This window comes from Martes martes (genome assembly GCF_963455335.1).
Source record: "Martes martes genome assembly, chromosome: 11".
NCBI lineage: Eukaryota > Metazoa > Chordata > Mammalia > Carnivora > Mustelidae > Martes > Martes martes.
In genome coordinates, this window is record NC_137899.1 from 56,839,223 (window position 1) to 56,860,831 (window position 21,609).

The 21,609-nt window shown below is 37.1% G+C and overlaps 1 protein-coding gene across 1 annotated transcript in view; it reads left to right on the top strand.

Annotated features, from left to right (window-relative positions):
- Positions 1–160: 160 nt before the first annotated feature.
- The window catches only part of STK31 (serine/threonine kinase 31), a gene marked incomplete at both ends in the record, with an annotated part of 98,441 nt that continues 76,992 nt past the window's right edge, over positions 161–21,609 (top strand). Inside the window, 4 exon segments of the mRNA XM_080818725.1 lie at positions 161–260; positions 305–418; positions 9,759–9,811; positions 17,318–17,416. Coding sequence (XP_080674851.1) covers positions 161–260; positions 305–418; positions 9,759–9,811; positions 17,318–17,416 — 366 coding nt within the window.

The window sequence follows — 21,609 nt, forward strand, 5'->3', positions numbered from 1 at the left end:
TAGCAGTGGCCAACTCTGTAATACATTCTTGTTAGCTTTCTTTAACTTCTCCCTTTCTCATCTATCTCTCTGGTTCTCTCAGATTACTTCTCAAATGAATACCTGTATGTGAGTATTTGTCTTGGGCTTCACTTTTGGCTGGTGGTAAACCCAAGCCAAGATGGATACCAGGAATGACCTCAGAAAGCATACCCTCTGGATGGGATTCTGTGACTGGATCATGCTCTGGACAGATGACAATAAAGACCCCATAGCTAGTGGTAAATGGCATAGTGATAACTCCTGTCATGTGGATGGGTTCCAGTTACTGTACTGAATTTGGGTAGAGTGCTGGTGGAAGGTGAAGTATTAGGTTATATAGTAGCTGTGGCATTACAGTGGAATGGGACTAATGGAAATGATAAAGATGAAGGTGTTGGTTAGTTATTGTTAACTGCTCTAACAACCTCGAAAAAAGAAAATGACATAGGCTCATGTTAGCTATTTAAGTCAAGGCATGCTGTGAAAGCCAGAATGCCTCTATACCACCATTTAAGGAAAAATCCATCTGTAGATGCTGGCAGTCTGTGCTGACTAATCCAGCCCAAATAGAAAAGGTGGCAAAGATGCAAAGGAAATTGAAGTCACAGCCTCGATTATCTCCTCCAACAAAGTCAGCATGCCGACAGGAAAAGATTGGAACATTGAATCATAGAATGGGAACATTTGTGTTGGTGAACCTCAGAATCTTGAACCCTCATGTTTCCTTGATTCCCTGAGCCACAGAAGTGGCTCCTCTCCTCCACTTTGCTGATAGAGAGCAGTCTTCACTTGCTTGGAAATCCTGCAAAGAATCTGGGGCACTTGCATTGTAATATGATACTTGTCCTCCTTAAGACTCACCCCTGCTACCTCTTCTTAACTCCATACTGATAACTAGGATCAGGTCTCAGCATACCCTAAGTGGGAAAATACAGTCCTTTCTATAGGAGGATAGGTTACAATCTGAATGAACTGCAGGTTCTGGTTAAAATGCTTTGGCAGGAACCCAGGAAACATGCCTGGGAGTAGGTCTTGAGGATGTTGGAGGGGGATGGAACATAAGGCCTGATAGAGAGTAACATGGTAGCCCTTAAACTCCTGACTTGGGTTTTAATGCTTTAGATATCTGGAGTTTGTTCTAACATACTTGCTAGGATGGCATCTAGAAGATACGGTGGAAATGCTAGAATGTATTTGGCATGGTATTGAAGAAGGGGTCATAAAGCTCAGGAATGTCACAGTGTTAGAATGGATTTGTTATTTGAAGCTTGAGAAGCTACCACTTGAGTGTTTTCCCTGGGAAAGCTCAGATGACACTCATAACTAAGGCCATAAAAAGTGTACTGGTGAGAAGCGTGGTTATGGCTGACCTCTAATGGGTAGAATTGGTGGTAGAAGATAACTGCCGTAATACTGGGCTCCTTGATGTCTGCATAGATGATGGGATGCAGAAAGGTTGAAGGCCAGATTGTGGAACCTGTCTGATGCCCAATGGATGTAATTAATGGATACCAAGACATGGATCTGTGAAGGAGTTTAAGATCATGATGTTCCAAGGGGAAAATAGAAGGACAGCTGATTAAGATGTTACCTGACTTGTACATCCACTTGTATAACTACTAGCAGCTAGTTTTCAATCTTAGGCACAAATGGAAGGGAAAGCCCAGATTCCCTTGAGGGAGTGTCCTCAAGTATATATGATAAACATCACCTTGATCCTTCCCCAAAGGGGCAGCCATTTAGCAGGGTAACTATGCAGTGGAGAAAGAATACTCATATCTTTCAACCAAGAACTTTTGAATATAGGGTCTGAGCTATATGGATCCCAAAGGACCAAAACACAATTGTGGTCCTCTGGTTTTATGCAAGTCCAGTGATAAATGGGGTCCTGACTAAAGTCCATCCCAGTGGGTATAATGGGTCTGACCCCACTCTATTTCTGAAGTAAATATACATAATTGGGATAGATATACTTAGAAACTGATAGAATCCTTGGGCCTACATTGATAGTTCTTGCTTCATGCCCCATATACTTCTCAGATGCTGCAGGCTTGGGTCAGAGTTAATGACCCAGGGGCCTCCTTTGATTGAAGTGTTATGTAGGCACAAAGTCAGTGAGGCTCTAGAAGACTTGAACAACTATTAGCCAACTTTATGTAATTGACATTTATAGAACAGTCAACCCAATAATAGTAAAATACCCATTCTTTTTTTTTTTTTAATGCACAGGCAAGGTTTATTAGGTTGACCATACTCTATATCACAAAACAAGTCCCAATACTTTTAAGATGATTCAGATCATGATGTCCTCTGACCACAATGGAATTAAATTAGAAATCAATAACAGATATCTGGGAAATCTCCAAAAATTTCAATGTTCTATAATACATATCTAAATAATCCATGGGTCAAAGAAAAAAAATAATGGAATCAAAGCACTTTTAACAGAATGAAAAGAAAACATAACAATATTTGTAGGATTTGGCTAAAACAGCACTTAGAGGAAATTTTAGGCACCAAATGCCTATATCAGAAAAGAAGAAAGATCACAAATAAGTGACCTCAGTTTGCACCTTCAGGAACCATATAAAGAAAGGCAAATGAAAACTAAAATAGGAAAAAGGAAATAGTAAACACCAGAGCAGAAATAGAAAACAGAAATGCAATAGAGAAAATGAATAAAAACACAGGTATTTTGGGGCACCTGGGTGGCTCAGTGGGTTAAAGCCTCTGCCTTCAGCTCAGGTCATGGTCCTGGGATCGAGGCCCCCATCGGGCTCTTTGCTCAGCGGGAAGCCTGTTTCCCTTCCTCTCTCTCTGCCTGCCTCTCTGCCTACTTGTGATCTGTCTGTCAAATAAATGAATAAAATCCTAAAAAAAAAAAAAAAAAGAAATTGTTTCCTATCAGTGGGAAAATGCGCCCATGTACCAATTTTGAAAAAACAAAACAAAACAGGTATTTTAAGAAGACCAGTAAAATTGATACAGCAAGGCTAATCAGCAAAGGATAGAAAGAGAGAACACACAAATCATCAATGTTAGGAATAAGAGTGATGGCATCGCTATATATTCTACAGATATTAGATGGATAATAAGGGAATGTTATAAACAACTTTATGCCAATGAATTTTACAACTTAGTCTGAAATGGATAAATTTTCTTGAAATACAAAAATTGAAGCTCTTTCAATAATAGATAACTTGATTAGCCCCATATTGTATAACTATTATCCCATATATCAATATAAGAAATTAATTTGTACTTAAAAACTTTCCTACAAAGAAAATTCCAGGTCCAGATGGCTGCACTGTGAACTTTACCAAAGGATTAAAGATTACTAATTCTATATAACCTTTTCCAGAAAATTGAAGTTTGGGAATTCTTTTTATTTGTTTATTTATTTATTAACAAGATTTTATTTATTTATTTGACAGAGATCACAAGTAGGCAGAGAGCGAGGGGGAAGCAGGCTCCCCGAGACTGATTCAGGGCTCAATCCCAGCACCCTGGGATCACAACCTGAGCTGAAGGCAGAGGTTTTAACCCACTGAGCTACCCAGGTACCCTGAAGTTGGGAATTCTTTACAACTTATTCTATGTAGCCAGCATTACTCAGTAAGAAAACCAGACAAATACATCAAAAGAAAAGAAATTCAGATTAATTCCTCTCAAACATAGATGCAAACATTCTTAACAATTTTAGCAAATATAATACAAGAGTATGTAAAAAGGAAATACATCATGATCGAGTGGATATTATCCAAGGAATAGAAGGTTGGCTTAACATTTGAAAATTAATGTAATTTGGGGCGCCTGGGTGGCTCAGTGGGTTAAAGCCTCTGCTTTCGGCTCAGGTCATGATCCCAGGGTCCTGGGATCGAGGCCCGCACAGGGAGCCTGCTTCCTCTTCTCTCTGCCTGCCTCTCTGCCTACTTGTGATCTTTGTCTGTCGAATAAATAAATAAAATCTTAAAAAAAATAAAAAGAAAATTAATTTAATTCATCATGTTAACCAACTAAAAAAGAACCACATGACCACTTCAATAGATGTATGAGTATGTGACAAAATTTAACACATGTTCAAGATAAAAACTCTCAGAAAACTAAGAAGCTAATTTCTTCAATCTGATAAAGGGTATTTACTAAAAACCCACAGTTAACATCATACCTAATGCTGAAAGCCAAATGCTTTCCTCCTAAGATTAGGAACTTGGCAAGGATGACTACTCTCAGCACTTCTATTCAATATACTGGAGGTTCTAGCTACTGCAATAAAGAAATATAAAAGAAATAAAAGATCTGTACCCCTGGGGATAAAAATACATTATATGTTTATTAAAATAAATTAATTAAAAAAATAAAAAAAAAGAAATAAAAGATAATAGATTGGAAAGGAAAAAAGTGAAAGTCTTTATTTGCATATGACATCATATATGTACATAAATCTATTAAATCTATTAAAAGAAGACTCACTAGAAATAAGTGAATTTAGTAAGGATGCAGAAAAGAAGATCAATATGAAAAATAATATTTCTATATACTAGCAACAAAACAACTAGAAATTGAGATTAAGAAAATAATACCATTTATAGGGGCATCTGGGTGGCTCAGCGGGTTAAAGCCTCTGCCTTCGGCTCAGGTCATGATCCCAGGGTCCTGGAATCAAGCCCTGCATCGGGCTCTCTGCTCCACAGGGAGTCCACTTCCTCCTCTCTCTCTGCCTGCCTCTCTGCCTACTTGTGATCTCTGTCTGTCAAATAAATAAATAAAATCTTAAAAAAATACCATTTACAATAATATAAAAAATTCTTAGGTGTAAATTAGACAAAGTACAAAACTTTTATATTGAAAAATACAAAACATTGCTCAGAGAAATAAAAAAATAAGTAAATGGGGATGTATACAATGTTCCTAGATCATAAGACTCAATATTGTCAAGATGTGAATTCTCAAACATATGTTTAGATTCAATGTAATTCCAATAAAAATCTCAGCAGATTTTGTATGTGTATGCAGACATTGACAAGTTAATTCTAAAATTCAAACAAAATTGGAAAACTAAAACAACTTTGAAGAACAAGATTGGAAGGCTTTCAGTACCTGTTGTTAAGACTTATTATAAAACAGAAATCAAGATGATGTCATTTTAGATTAAAGAAAGCAAATATATCAGTGTAACAGATTAGAGAATTCAGAAATAGTCCTATACAAATACAGTCAATTGATATTTGACACTAATGTCAAGGCAATTCAATAGAAAAATAATAGCATTTTCAACAAATGGTGCTGGAAAAACTAGACATCCAAATGCAAAAAAAAAAAAAAAAAAAGATTCATGCTTTGCATCTTTTACAAAAAAGAACCCCAAAAGGATTATAGATAAACAAAGCCTAAATTAAACATATAAAACTTCTAGAAAGAAATATAGAAAACATTTCTGACTTGGGTTAGGTGGTGACTTCTTAAACACAACACATAAGCATGATCCATAAAAGACAAAACTTATAAATTGAACTTCATCAAAATTAAGAACTTCTGCTCTTTGAAATACCCTTTTTATTTTATTTTTTTAAAAGGTTTTATTTATTTATTTGAAAGAAAGAGATCACAAGTAGGCAGAGAGGCAGGCAGAGAGAGAGGGGGAAGCAGGCTCCCCGCCGAGCAGAGAGCCCGACGCGGGGCTCGATCCCAGGACCCCAAGACCATGACCCGAGCCAAAGGCAGAGGTTCAACCCAGTGAGCCACCCAGGCGCCCCTGAAATACCCTTTTTAGAGAATGAGAAGATAAACTACAAACTGGGAGAAAATATGTGCAAATTTGAAGGAGTTAAATCCACAGTATATAATGAACTGCAAAACTCATAAGAAAATAATTCATGGATGCCTGGGTGGCTCAGCGGGGTGAGCCTCTGCCTTTGACTGGGGTGGTGATCTCAGGGTCCTGGGATGGAGGCCTGCATCAGGCTCTCTGCTGGTGGGGAGTCTGCTTCTCCCTCTCTCTCTGCTTGCCTCTCTGCCTACTTGTGACCTCTCTCTCTCTGTCCAATAAATAAAATCTTCTAAAAAAAAATTCATTTAAAAATGGGAACAAGGGGCACCTGGGTGGCTCAGTGGGGTAAAGCCTCTGCCTTCAGCTCAGGTCATGATCCCAGCGTCCTGGGATCGAGCCCCGCATCAGGCTCTCTGCTTAGCAGGGAGCCTGCTTCCTCCTCTCTCTCTCCCTCTGCCTGCATCTCTGCCTACGTGTGATCTCTGTCTGTCAAATAAATAAATAAAATCTTAAAAAAAAATAAAAATGGGAACAAGTTTGAAATGACACTTTATCTAAGAAGCTGTATAGGTGGAAAATAAACACGAAAAGATGGTCAACATTTTTAATTAACAGAGAAATACAAATTAAAACTACAAGGAGATACCATTTTATATAAATTTCTGAACTTAAGAACATTGACCATATAAAATAATAGTGAGGATACGGGACAACTAGAACTCTTAAACCCCACTGGTTCACATATAAAATAGTAAATCTACTTTGTAAAAACAGCCTAGCAGTTTTTTTTTTCTTTCTCTTTTCTTTTCAAGTAGGCTCCACACCCACCGTGGAAACCAATGTGGGATTGAACTCACAACCCTGTCTAGCAGTTTCCTAATAATTTAAACACACATAACAATATCATCTGACCCACATTCTACTCCTAGGTATTAACCCAGGAGAAATGAAAGCATATTCCCATACAAATATTTGCACATGATCATTCATAGCAGCTTTATTTAAACAATCCCAAACTGGAAACAATCTAAGTGTCTATCGAGGGGCACCTGGGTGGCTCAGTCCCTTAATTGTCTAACTCTTTATCCCAGCTCAAGTCTTGATTTCGGGGTCATGAATTCAAGTCTGGTTTTGGGCTCCACACTTCAAATGGAGCCTACCTTAAAAAGAAAAAAAAAAGTTAAAAAAAGTCTAATCAAAAGGTAGATAAATTGTGTTATACTCATGCAATGGAATAGTACTCAGCAATAATAAGCAATAAACTGTCGATACAGATGACAAAATGGATGAATCTCAAAATAATGCCGAGTGAAAGAAATCAGAATGTACTCGCAGCACGGTTATCATTAACGTCAAATTCTAGAAAATGCAAACTAATATAGGATGAGAGAAAGCAGAACCTGTTTATATGAGGTAGGTGGGGGAAGCCAAGTATTTCACAGGGGGATAAGGAAACTTTGGGGTGGGGGATGTGAAGGGAGTGATTGTTACCTTGTGGAGATGTGTATACTATGTTCACTTACCAAATAATGCAGTGTTAATACCTGCAGTTTCTTGCATGTCTATCATACCTTAATCAAGCTGTTGAAAATTAACGGAGATAATTTTCAACTGTTGTGCAAGCTTTGCCACAAAGTATAAGATCTGCATATAACCGCACAGCTAATCTATGTTAATTTTTGTCCCTTAGCGTCGTGAAAAAGTGGCAACATGAGAAAGCTCTGATGCCAAGGTTGGGCTGAGAAATGATTGTAAAGGTACTAATCTAAAAATCATATTTTCATTTACTGAATTCACTTTTCACCTTGTAAAACGAATATTGAGGATACTTCTAATTTGACTCTTTTAAATCTATATCAGCGGGAGCAAATTAGTAGAGACTATGAAATCCAAACCACTATCTTCGTCATTATTTGAAGCCCTGTAAACAAAACCCACCAGGAAGCCAGCCACTGAGGGCCAAAGAGGCCCGGAAGTCCCTGGCTCGCGCAAACTCTATGCGGAGCTCTACACGTGCATGGCCCCGCCCAGCGCGCCCCTCCCCCCCCGCCCCCGCCTCAGGCCCCAGGCTTTGTGGCCACGTGTACTAAGCAGCGACTCCCAGCAAGCTCTGTAGAGGGCAAGGCGTTGTGCGCGCAAGCGCAGCGGGGAGACTGAGCAGCGTCAGTGCGCGCGGTAAGTCTCTTCACGCGCGCTACTGGGGTCTGACGGCTAGCTGCGGTGGTGGGCGGAGGGCTGAGGGCCCAGCATGTGGGACCGCGGGCACTTTTCTAGAATTTCTGTGGCGGAAAGTGTGAGGTCAGTAGTAGTCATTGGATAAGTTCGATGCCAGCCGCTTCAAGGACCGTCTTTTAGCCATAGTGGCCGTTTAGGGCTCCCAAGTATGGGGCGAGGCCCATTTCCTGGCCGCCTTCAGCCTTGGAATCGCCCTCCTACTTCTGAGGGTGATGGGCACCCCAGCTTTTGAGTTGTGGTGCTGGGGAGGCAAAACTGGCTTGCAGGTAACTCGGGCCTGAGTGTTCTTAGTAGAGATGGGGTGTCTCAGGCAAGTAGTGGGGTGGAATTCACCCCGTAAATTTTGTACCATTTAAACTTCAAAATCCCTCATAAAATGGGTGTCGAGGAGCGACCTGGACTCACTCATTCCAGATTCTTGACCTGAATTGTAGTGCCATCTGATAATCCAGTGTTGCAGGAAACGGGTGAAGCATCAGTTTCTTCATAATTATGGTGGCCAAAGTCTTTTTGACTACTTTTATGAGACTGACGCGCTACCTACTGCGCTAACGAGGCACCTTGACTACTTTTAAAATACGGTTTTAAGATGAAACTATAGTTTCTTGGGATTTCCAGACAATTTCAGTTTTTACTAAATTTAAGGCAATGGCTTCCAAAGAAGTAATAGTCTCTTCAAGCAGATTCCAATTTGGTATTACAACTTTTTGCCCAACTAAAACTTTTTTTTTTTTTTTTTTTTACCATTAGTGGAGGAATGATACTTGTTTTGAAGATACATTCATGCAGCTTAATGATGTGAAAAAACTGTTTAAGGTGTAACAAAAATCAGGAGATTAAATTAAAAAAATTTTTTTTGACTTTCTGTGACAGTTAATTTTTCTCTTTCCGTAGTTGAGAGAACATTTGGAACTTTGGTGTAGCACTGTTCTTAGTTAACTTTTAAAGCTCTTAAAAGTCTAAATTTTCAGTTTCCTTCACAGAACTAACATTTAGGCACTGAAAGTGGGGTATTCTAGTGTATTAATGATAAAATTGTAAGCTAGTCAACATTTATTTTGAAACATTTTGGAGTTAGAAAGTATATTATGTAATGAAAATTAGTTATGATGTAATGGGCAAAATTTGATTCATTTTGCAGTCCTTGATTGCAGGGTATCTTCAAAAGTGGAAACCACTGTATCTTTTAAATAAAGTTGATTACCAAGGTGAAGTGTTTGTTCTCTATATGTTTGTAGTGTTTGTTTTTGCTTGCCCTTTTGGGAGGGCATCAAGTATTTTGAAAGAATATGCACATTGTTCTGAAATATTGATTTATGTAACTGATCACAATGTGCCTGGATATCCACTACAGTGTACATTTGTAAAAGCTTAGCTGAAGAGGTAATTTCAAAGCTAAATTGTATATGATGAAATTGTAGAATTTTTATCTTCAAATAAAATTAATTATTAAAGATCTCTGAGGTCATTTGTGATAGACTTTGAAATTTGATTATTTAGGAACAAAACATACTCATAGGAATTCGAACATTATATAGTCTTTATTCACCTTGAATGGACAGATTATTGAACTTAATTCAAGGTATTGAATTGTTTTAGTTTTTCAGGAATTGTCCAGATGGATGAAGATAAGCATTACAATAAAGGTACTGACACAAAATTATTTTTGGATGTAAGAGCTACATGATTTTGATTAATTTCTAATCTTCATTGAATTTTGATTTGGTTTTAGTTGAAGATGTGGTTGGAAGTCATGTGGAAGATGCAGTAACGTTTTGGGCCCAGGTAAATAGTGTGGTTGATTTCCTCCTCCTTCCCCTTCCTCCACTAACCAGGTCCTGCCCAACAAAAACAAAAATAAAAACCCCAGAATATAGAAATCGTTGTCATTCTCAGTGCCTAATTCTTCTTCTTCTTCTTCTTCTTCTTCTTCTTCTTCTTCTTCTTTTTTTTAAGTTTTTAAATCAACATGTAATGTAGTATTTGTTTCAGGGGAAAGGTCTGTGGTTCATTAGTCTTACACAACACTCAGCGCTCACCACAACACATTACCTTTCCCAATGTCCATCACCTAGGCATCTCATCCCCAACCCTCTCCCCTCCAGCAACCCTCAGTTTGTTCCCTAAGATTAAGAGTCTTTTATGGTTTGTCTCCCTCTCTGGTTTTGTCTTGTTTCATTTTTTCCTCTCTTCTCCTCTGATCCTCTGCCTTGTTTCTTAAATTCCACATATCAGTGAAATCATGATAATTGTCTTTCTCTGATTGACTTATTATTATTATTAGCATAAAATACCCTTTAGTTCATCCACATCATTGCAGATGGCAAGATTTCATTTTTGATGGCTGCATAATATTCCATTTTATATATTATTTATATATATAATCTTTATATATGTACACACACACACTGTATCTTCCTTATCCATTCATCTATTGATGGACATAGTTTGGCTGTTGTGAGCATTTCTGTTATAAACGTTGGGGTGCACATGTCCCTTCGGACCACTACCTTTGTATCTTTAAGTTAAATACCCAGTAGTGCAATTGCTGAGTCATAGGGTAGTTCAATTTTGCAATTTTCTGAAGCACCTCCCTACTGTTTTCTAGAGTGGCTGCATTAGCTTGTGTTCCCACCAGAATTGTAGGAGGGTTTCCCTTTCTCCACATTCTCACCAGCATCTGTCATTTCCTGATTTGTTTATTTTAACCATTCTGACTGGTGTGAGGTGGTATCTCATTGTGGTTTTGATTTGTTTTTCCCTGATGCTGACTGATGTTGAGCACCTTTTCATGTGTCTGTTGGCCATTTGGATGTTTTCCTTGCAGAAATGTCTGTTCATGTCTTCTGCCCATTTCTTGATTGGATTATTTGTTCTTTGGATGTTGAGCTTGATAAGTTCTTTATAGATTTTGGGTACTAGCCCTTTCATATGTCATTTGCAAATATCTTCTCCCATTCTGTCAGTTGTCTTTTGGTTTTGTCAACTGTTTCTTTTGCTGTGCAGAAGTTTTTTTATCTTGATGAAATCTCAATAGTTTGTTTTTCCTTTTGTTTCCCTTGCCTTTGAGATATATCTAGGAAGATGTTTCTGTGGCTGAGGTCAAAGAGGTTGCTGCCTATGTTTCTTAAGGATTTTGATGGATTCCTGTCTCACATTTAGGTCTTTCATCCATTTTGAGACTATTATTGTGTATGGTGTAAGGAAATAGTCCAGTTTCATTCTCCTGCATGTGGTTGTCCAGTTTTCCCAAAACCTTTTGTTGAAGAGGCTTTTTCCATTGGATATTCTTTCCTGCTTTGTTGAAGATTAGTTGACTGTAGAGTTGCAGGTCCATTTCTGGGTTCTCTATTCTGTTCCATTAATCTGTGTGTCTGTTTTTGTGCCAGTACCATACTGTCTTGATTACAGCTTTGTAATAGAGCTTAAAGTCCGGAATTGTGATGCCACCAGCTTTGGTTTTCTTTTTCAACACTCCTTTGGCTATTCGGGGTCTTTTCTGGTTCCATGCAGAAGTGCCTAATTATTCTTAGCATTATTTAATGCAAGGCATTATTAGAAGACAAATGGTTACTACCTGAGTTACAAGTAGTGTGCTCATAATACACTGACTTAAAAAAGAAAGCAAGAGGGGCACCTGGGTGGCTCAGTGGGTTGGAGCCTCTGCCTTCGCTCAGGTCATGGTCTCGGGGTCCTGGGATCGAGCCCCACATTGGGTTCTCTGCTCGGTGGGGAACCTGCTTTCTCCTCTCTCTTGGCCTGACTCTCTGCCTGCTTGTGATCTCTCTCTGTGTGTCAAATAAGTAAATAAAATCTTAAAAAAAAAAATAAAGGAAGATTATAATTGTGGTTTCAGAATTACACTCAATTTAATACCAATAATCTAGGCTGCATAAATTACTGAAGATGACAAGATACTGTATTTGTGATGTTACAGCCCCATCTAGGGGTCTTTTATAAGATTGTTTCTTAAAAGAGTGTGTGTTTTTAAATGTAATTTTTTTTTAATGGCTTAATTTTGAATTTGAGATACAGTAACTTTTTCGTTATAAATGGGAAACACTAGTGGAACATTTACAGTTTTCTGTTAGACTTCAAGTCAGATAACTTTGGTTAGTTTTAAATATAAAGCAAAGCACCTAAATGCTTATATTCCAGAATTTAAGAAGGTGAATCCCTCTAATGCATACAATTACTCACTAATTTTTAATTTTGTGAACTGCATACGTGGGAGGGAAGAGAATGATGTTTCTATACTTCCTGCGTTGTAAGAACTCTTTTCTGGAGGTGGAGTGAATTGGCAATATGGGAAGTAGAATTTATGAGAAGAAAACTTGTAGAAGAATATGATTAACCCAGAGTTTTTATATCTATGTAGTAAACATTGTAGAAGGGTGATACTTACAGAAAACTTGTGATAAGTTTCTGCTTATGCAGATATTTTTTTAAAGGGTGCCCACATATTCTCTGCCTGTTGTCTCTGTATTAATAACAATTGTGTCTCAGGTTAGACGATAAATATGTTTAAGATCATAGCTTAAATAAGATTTTCTAGGGACGCCTGGGTGTTTCAGTTGGTTTAGCACTGATTCTTGATTTCGGTGTTGTGAGATCTAGCCCCATGTTGGGTTCCATGCTGGGTGTGGAGCCTGCTTAAGATTCTCTCTCTAAGGGTGCCTGGGTGACGCAGTTGGCTAAGCGACTGCCTTTGGCTCACTTTGAGATCCCAGTGTCCCAGGAACGAGTCCTGTATCAGGCCGTCTTCTCAGCGGGGAATCTACTTCTCCCTTTGACCCTTCTCTCTCTCTCAAATAAGTAAATAAAATCTTTAAAAAAAAAAATACCAAAGTTTAAAAAAAAAATTCTCTAACCCTCCCCCATCTCTTAAAAAAATTTTTCTTCTAGATCATCACTGTTCAATAGAAATATGTGAGCCACATAAGGAATTTGAAATTCAGCAGACACATAAAAAGTAAAAAGAAACAGGTGAAATAAATTTTATTTGATATATTTTATTTAACTCCATATACCTAAAATATTTCAAAATGCAGTCAGCTCAGAGACATTTACAGTTTTATTTTCCTTTTTCATATTAAGTTTTGGAATCTGGTATAAATTTTAGACTTACATATCTCAAATCAGACCAGCCAGCTACATTTTTATTTATTTTTTAAAAAAGATTTTTATTTATTTGACATAGAGAGAGATCACAAGTAGGCAGAGCAGCAGGCAGAGAGAGAGGGGGAAATGGGTTCCTCGCTAAACAGAGAGCCTGATGTGGGGCTCAATCCCAGGACCCTGAGGTCATAACCTGAGCTGAAGGCAGAGGCTTAGCCCATTGAGCCACAGAGGCACGCCCCAGACCAGCTACATTTAAAGTGGATTTTGGCTGTTGTATTTGGTCAGTGCAACTGTAGGCTTTGATTTCAATTGACCATTACGTGAAGCTGTTGATTGAATTTGGAGCTATTATTTAAACCAGGAATCAGCAAACTTTTCCTGTAAAAGATGAGATAGTAAATATTTTAAGAATAATGGGCCATATAGTCTATAGCAACTGTTCAACTCTGCTCTTATAGTGCAAAGGCATCTATATGATAGTACATAAACATATAGATGGAGCTGTGATCCATTAAAACTTTATTTACGAAATCAAGTGGCAGAGGCCAAAATTTGCCAACCTCTGATTTCAGCCATGAAGTTGAGGCCTTGTAGAAATTTAACATGTTAAGAAGTTAGGAAATATGTCATAAATGGCTGAAAATATTAAGGGTTAAAACTACTAATGGCATTCACATGAATTGAATGATTTCAAGAAGCAAATTGTAAAAATTTTTTGTTTACTTGAGAGAGAAGGAGGGAAAGAGTGCAAATTGGGGAGCAGCAAGGGGAGAAGCTGGCTCCCTACTAAGCAGGGGGCCAGCGGACTTGGGGCTCCATTCCAGGACCCTGGGATCATGACCTGAGCTGAAGGCAGATGCACAAATTGTAAAATTTGATTGGAGTTGGAATGGGTATAAATAAAGAGTAAATAGATTTACAGATATGTGGAGGCAGATCAAGACGAAGATCTGCTCATGTATATTCTCTGCCTTTCTGCCACGATGAATTTCTGCCTTGTAAACCGCTTATATGAGTACGCTGCAGAATTTTTGGTAGGCCCAGTGGGATGAGTAACAGCTAAAGGAATCTTAAGTGTTTGACCTTCACCTTTATTTGAAAGAAAGAGCTTCCATTTATTTCAGTCCAGATAGCTATAAGATCTAATGCAGAATATTTTGGTGTATTCTGAACTTTAGAGGCTTAATTTTGGGGCTTCATTCATAAAGACTGCTTGTAATGTGCTTTGGATCAGTTTAAAGTCAGTTCCCTTTTTTACTCTGTAGTGATACTGATACTCATCATTCTTTGGAATGGCTCTTTCAGAGTTTCTTTTCAGTCATCAGAGATAATCATGTTCTTTCTAGCCTTACTCAATATTTTGCTGATATATTTTTAAGATTATATAAATATACTTAATTATTTGGGAATAACTTTAGACTTAAAGGAAGGATGTAAAATTAATACAGTCTTTCTTTTTAAAAAAATTCAATTTAAATTCAATTTAGTTAACATATATATAATTCTGATTCAGAATATAATAATGTATTATTAGTTTCAGAGGTAGAGTTCAGTGATTCATCAATCTTATATAATAATACCCAGTGCTAATTACATCATGTGCTGTCCTTAATGCCCATCACTCAGTTATCTCATCCACCAACCCTCTCCCCTCCAGCAACCCTCAGTTTGTTTCCTGTGATTAAGAGCCTCTTATGGTTTGCTTCCTTCTCTGTTTTTATCTTATTTTATATTTCTTTCCCTTCCCCTATGTTCATCTATTTTGTTTTTTAAATTCCACATCTGAATGAAATCATACCGTTGTTTGTTTTTCTCTGACCAATGTTGGTAAGCATAATACCTTCTAGTTCCATGCATGTCATGGCAGGTGGCAGTATTTCATCTTTTTGATGGCTGAGTAATATTCCTGTGTGTGTGTGTGTGTGTGTGTGTGTGTGTGTGTGTGTATGTATGTATGTATACCTTTATACATATATATATGTACGTTATATAGTCACATATATAATTTTATCCATTCATCTGTTGATGGACACCTGGGCTCTTTCCATATTTTGGCTTTTGTGACATTACTGTTATAAACAGTAAAAATCTATATTTTTGTATAGATTGAATCTATATTTTTGTATCCTTTGGGTAAATACCTCATAATGCAATTGCTGGATCAGAGGGTAGTTCTATTTTTAACTTTCTGAGGAAACTCCATACTGTTTTCCAGAGTGGCTACACCAGTTTGCATTCCTACCAACAGTGTAAGAGGGTTCCCTTTTTTCTGCATCCTTGTCAACATTTGTCATTTCCTGAGTTGTTAATTTTTGCCACTCTGACTGGTGTGAGATGGTATCCCATTGTGGTGTTGATTTGTATTTCCACAATGCCAAGTGATGTTGAGCATTTTTTCCACATGTCTGTTAGTTGTTTTCTTAGTACAGTCTCTCTTTATATTCTTATCTAGCTTCCCTTACTGCTACATTTTACATAACCATAATACAGTTATCAAAGCCAGGAAATTAACACTGGTATCGTGCTATTAACTGCAGCCCTTATTCAAATTTCAGCACTTTTTTTCATTGCCTTTTTTCTGCTCCAGGATTCCACATTTTGTATTTCATTGTCATGTATTTTTAGTCTCCTCTGGGTTTTGATAGTTCTTTTATTTGTCCTTGTCCTTCATGACTTTGACATTTTTGATGAGTAGTGGTCAGTTATTTTATAGAATATCACTATGGTTTTCGTACGTAGATTGGCAGTAATACTATAGAAGTGTTACTGTGTCCTTGTTAGTGTATCGTATTGGGGATTCATGATCTTGGTACATCATTTGATAATACTGAGCTTGCTTCACTTGATTAAGGTGCTCACTGCTGGGTTTCTTTACTTTAAAGTTACTGTTCTTTTTGTAATTAATTACTTTTTGTAATTAGAGGGAGATACGTTGAAATTATCTAATCTTGTTTTTCCTCAACTTTTCATCCACGAATTTTATTATTTATTACTGTGGTCTTTTCCTAAAGGTTTTCTGTCATTCCTTCTGCATTTATTAATTGGAATTTCTCTCTAAGGAAGAACTATATCTTCTCCATTCATTTATTAAATTACTTAAATTAATATGGACTCATGGTTATTTATTCAATGGGTTATAATCCAGTACTATCACTATTTTGTAGTTCGAATTGTTCCAGTTTTGGGCATCAAGAGATGTTCACTTTGGCTCCTGTACCCTTTAAACATGTCTCCATTTCTTTCTTGAGCATTTCCTTACTTTCTGGTACCACCAGAAGTTCCAGGATCATCTTTTATTTCCCTGTCCTAGTCCTGAAAACTACTGCTCTCCAAGGAACTCTGATTACTTTTATTGGAGTATGGTATTTAGAAATCAAGAACAGGGCACTGGGTGTGCTTATTGCTACTGGAGTGTCATTGTTTTTAGGCCCTCTCAGCAGACAGATCTGGGAAATATATATGTCTAAAAACTTAGACATATACACATCTATTTGTTTGTGTGTCTTCCTTTCATATATGCATATATTATACACACACACACACGTACTGTGAGTTAATACGAATGCCTTCCAGTTGGAATCTGACAGTGTAGTTTCATACTAGCCTTCTCCCCTTTTTTGTAATTTCTTCTCCTTGCTCTCATTATCTGTGGTATTTGTTTAATCCTAGTGTACACCTATAGGAGTTTCAAAATTGTTAGCCTATACCCATGAGAAATGAATTTACTAACTAGTTTGTCTTATTTGTGTATAGAGGATTATATACATTTTGAATTTTTTTACATCTGTTTTCTTTATACAACAAAAAATATATAAGAAGACTTAGATCATTTGACTAAAATATGCTGTCTATTTTGAGCAATTAGAATTTGATCTAAAGTACAATCCAGAGATAATTGTTTAAATTTACCTCCTCTTATGATTTAATAGTATTTGGTAACTTATTTTGAATTCCAAGTAATTTGAACTCACTGCAAAGTAAAAATTTTCTATACCTAGAACCATTTCTTATAAAGAACTCATTTGAATTATAAAAACACTGCTCTAAGAATTTGATTTAATTTCTAATGTTCAAAATCTTTTAAGTATTATGCTAATAGAACTCTCAATTATATAACACTGTCAAATAATAATTTACTAAATCTTAAAATGTAGTTATTCTTTCTTCCAGAGTATTAATAGAAATAACGATATTATGAAGATTGGTTGCTCATTGTCTGAAGTTTGTCCCCATGCCAATTCAGTTTTTGGGAATCTTGATCAAAAGAAGGTGAGCCTATTTTTGAATATAATTATTCCATCTCTCTTGATAGCTTTCTTCTGTCTTAGATTTTATAACTGTTAGAATTTTTGATGTATTTGATAAGAAGAGGCAAATTTTTAGAACTTACGTAAACTGTAGTCATAGTAAATTTATTCTTTCAAAAATACTTACGGACCAGGTACTGTGGTAAGTAGTGAGTATGTAGTGGTGAACAAGATAATCCTTGCCTTTGATACTGATTGGCAAAAAAAATCTGTGAACGTAATCTTTTTTTTTTTTTTAAAGGTTTTATTTATTTATCTGACAGACAGAGATCACAAGTAGGCAGAGAGGCAGGCAGAGTGTGTGGGGAAGAAGCAGGCTCCCCGCTGAGCAGAGAGCCCGATGGTGGGCTCGATTCCAGGACTCTGGGATCATGACCCGAGCCGAAGGCAGAGGCTTTAACCCACTGAGCCACCCAGGCACCCCTGTGAACATAATCTTTATGGAGAAGAGTTTGATGATCTTTTTCTCTTTTTTTTTAAATTGAGGTATAACTTAAGTACAGTAATGTGTTTGTGTCTTAGCTGTACAGCTTCATTTTTTTAATGTATGAATGCATCTATATAATCACCACCCAGATCAAGATACCATTTCATCTTCCTGGAAAATTCCTGCAGGCCTTTCTCAGTCAATCCTTGGTCAGTAGTTCCTCTGCAAGAGTTAATTATTATTCTGACTTTTGTCACCATAGATTCACTTGCCAGTTCTTAAATCATACAGTATTTATTCTTTTGTGTGTATCTGGCTTCTTTAGTTCAACAGAATTTCTGAGATTCTTCCATATTATTGTGTGTATTGGTAGTTTGTTCTTTTTTAAGCTATGCAGATTTCATTGTGTAACTACACCACAGTTTATTGTCCTTTGATGGACATTTGGATTGTTTGCAGTTTTTGGCTGCTGTGAATTAAGTTACTATGAAACACTTATTTGTTGGATGTATTTAACCTAATTCTTTGTAGTATATATCTAGGAGTAGAATTGGTAAGTCATACAGTAGGCATGTTTTACTTCAGTTATACTGGCCAAATAGTTTGGCAAAGTACTGAACCAGTTTTCATTTCTTACCAGCAAAGTATGATAGTGATGAGGAGGCATTTAAATTTAAATTAAAATTTAAGGAGGCATTCTAAGGCACACCTCAGAGTGAGTGCCTTTTTAAATATTGTGCCATGAATGCCTTGTTTGCGTTACCCAGCTCAAAGCTCTGTTTATTTATTTACTTATTTTATTGTATTTACTTAAAAAGTTTTTTTAAAGGTTTTGTTTTATTTATTTGACAGAGATCACAAGTAGGCAGAGAGGCAGGCAGAGAGAGAGAAAGGAAAGCAGGTTCCCTGCTGAGCAGAGAGCCCAAAGCAGGGCTTAATCCCAGGACCCTGGGAGCTGAAGGCAGAGACCTTAACCCACTGAGCCACCCAGGCGCACCTATTTACTTATTTTAAAAAGATTTATTTATTTTTTTGAGAACGAGAGAGAGAGAAAGAGCGTTCAAGCACGAGCTGGGGAGGGGCAGAGGGAGAGGGAGAAGCAGACCACCCTGCTGAGTAGGGAGTCCAATGTGGGGCTCTGTCCCAGGACCCCAGGGTCATGACGTGAGCAGAAGGCAGATGGTCAACCCCCTCAGGCTCCCTAGCTCTGGTTATTTAAATGAAAGGGCTAGATCTTATATTTTGATATGAAATTAGGTGGTTAAAATAGTGTTTGTAAGATGAGCCCATTTGTGTAAATAAAAAACAAATATATCTTAGCATATATGTAAAATTAGTATAAATGTAAAATTATTTTCAGGAGGTCCATGTTGAAGAGTGTTGGGAAGGAAGTCTTTCTTATTCTTTACCTTTTTGATGCACTTTGATTTTCTTTTAATAATGTGGTTCTATTTGGTTTTATTTTAAAGTAATTAAAACCCCAATGGCATATATAAAAATGTGTAAAAAGAAGAAATTAAAAGGAAAGAATGTAGCTTGGCGTTGAACATTAGAATGGATAAGGGAGTGTAATTTGTAAATTTTTAGGGTTTTTTAAAACACCTTTGTAGCCTATAATTGTGGTTAGTAGGGTTAGAAATTAAGACATACCCACTTTTCCTCTTTTGAGTACAAAATACTTGCTTTATAAAAAATTCAAGCTAGTTTCAATAATGGATTTCTTATTATAAATGATTACTCAGCCACCTCTGGTTACTTATGAACGTATTATAGTTTAAAAATTTTCCAGTGATTGACTGGTTCTCTTCTTCTCATCATGTAGGCGGGTAATAGGCTATAAATAGTGGAGCTGTGAGGGGAAAAGATTGGGACCAAGGACAATGGGATTGAATATATAGTTACGCCTGTGTTTTTATTTACTTTTTTTTTTTTTAAGATTTTATTTATTTACTTGTGAGAGAGAGAGAGAGAGGGAGCATGGACAGAGAGGGAGAGGCAAGGCAGACTCCCTGCTGAGCCGGGAGCCCAATGTGGGACTCAATCCCCGGTTCCCCCGGGATCATGACCTGAGCTGAAGGCAGACACTTAACTGACTGAGCCATACAGGAGCCCCTCTGTGTTTTATTTTATTTTTATTTTTATTTTTTTTAAAAATTTAAAAAAAAGATTTTATTTATTTATTTGATAGAGAGATCACAAGTAGGCAGAGAGGCAAGCAGAGTGAGGAGGAAGCAGGCTCCCTGTTGAGCAGAGATCCCAATGTGGGGCTCGATCTCAGGACCCTGAGACCATAACCTGAGCTGAAGGCAGAGGCTTAACCCACTGAGCCACCCAGGTACCCCCTCCTCTGTGTCTTAAAGACAAATCTCTTTGGGATAGACCCGTATTTTAGTGGTTGTGATTTATTCACACTAACAGAGTCAAGAGCTTCAGATTCTTCAACTTTGTTGAGTGCCAGCTCTATTTCTGGATTTCTAAGTATCCCCACCCCTGCCTAGACAGGATTGCAGTTATATCCCATTTCTGTCACTTGTCTTATATTGAATTGTTAAATTTATTGGCATATTATTATAAAGTCTTAACTAAAGGTAATGTGACCTTTTGCAGAGTCTGAAATTGATTAGGGCTATTGATTATCAGCTGTTTTGCTACTAAAACTTTTTGCTTGCTGAAAAATGTAGTTAGATGGTTGGGAGAGTGTACCATGCTATTTGTGCCCTCTCTTGGCCTCCAGTTGTTGAGTGTTAGTTGAGGGAATCAGAGTTAAGTGCTAATTGAACACACCTATCCTTTGTAACATTTGCTTTGTTAGATATCCATTGTGTGTCTGAATTGATTTGTACTTGCTTGGTTTGGGGAGTTGAGGATTTTTATATTTAATATGTATATGTCTTTTGCTTCAGAATCTCTGAATTTGTCCTACCTCAAGTGATACACCTAAAAGTAATTTTTATACTTCTCTTAAAGCAGTGTTCCTCAGCCTTTGGTTATGCCCTTCTAAGGCATTTTTTTCCCTAATGGTTCTCCTCCCCTCAAGATTTATTACCACCACAAATATACTATATATCTGTTTATGTTGTCAGTTAGGTTTAAACTTTGAGGGGGGATACAAACCACTATAATATTGAAGACACACCCCACTCCTGAACCAGTTTTCATTCCTTGGGAATAACATTTCCCCCATTGAGAATGTATGATTTAAAGTCATTATCAACCTAGGGTGATTTTGTATCCCCCACTCTCACCCCCAGGTGATATTTGGCAATGTCTGGAGACATTTTTGGTTACCACAACTGGAGGGGGTGTTATTGGCATCTTGTAGGTAGAGGCCCAGGGGGATGCTGGTAATTATCTTATAGTGCACAGGACAGAGAGAGCCTCCGCCCCATTTCCCTGCCAAAGAATTATCCTGTCTCAAAATGTCAATAGTGCTGAGGTTGAGAAATTGACATAAAGTATGTCAATTTTCCTTTGTTTTTTAAATTAAACATAATTAAAATATAAACAAATGAAAATTCAGTATTAAGGATATTATCAAATTTAATTTTATCCATTTAATAACAGAGCCTTTATATATAAAGTAAAAAGTATAAAAATCTTTCTCGTCTGGTAGGACACATGGATCACACATGGTTGAGAATCAGACTGAAGTGTCATGTACTTGGCATGTTTATATTTTAAGAATAACTAATTGTACTATTTATGTTTTTAGACATTAAAGCAGCATG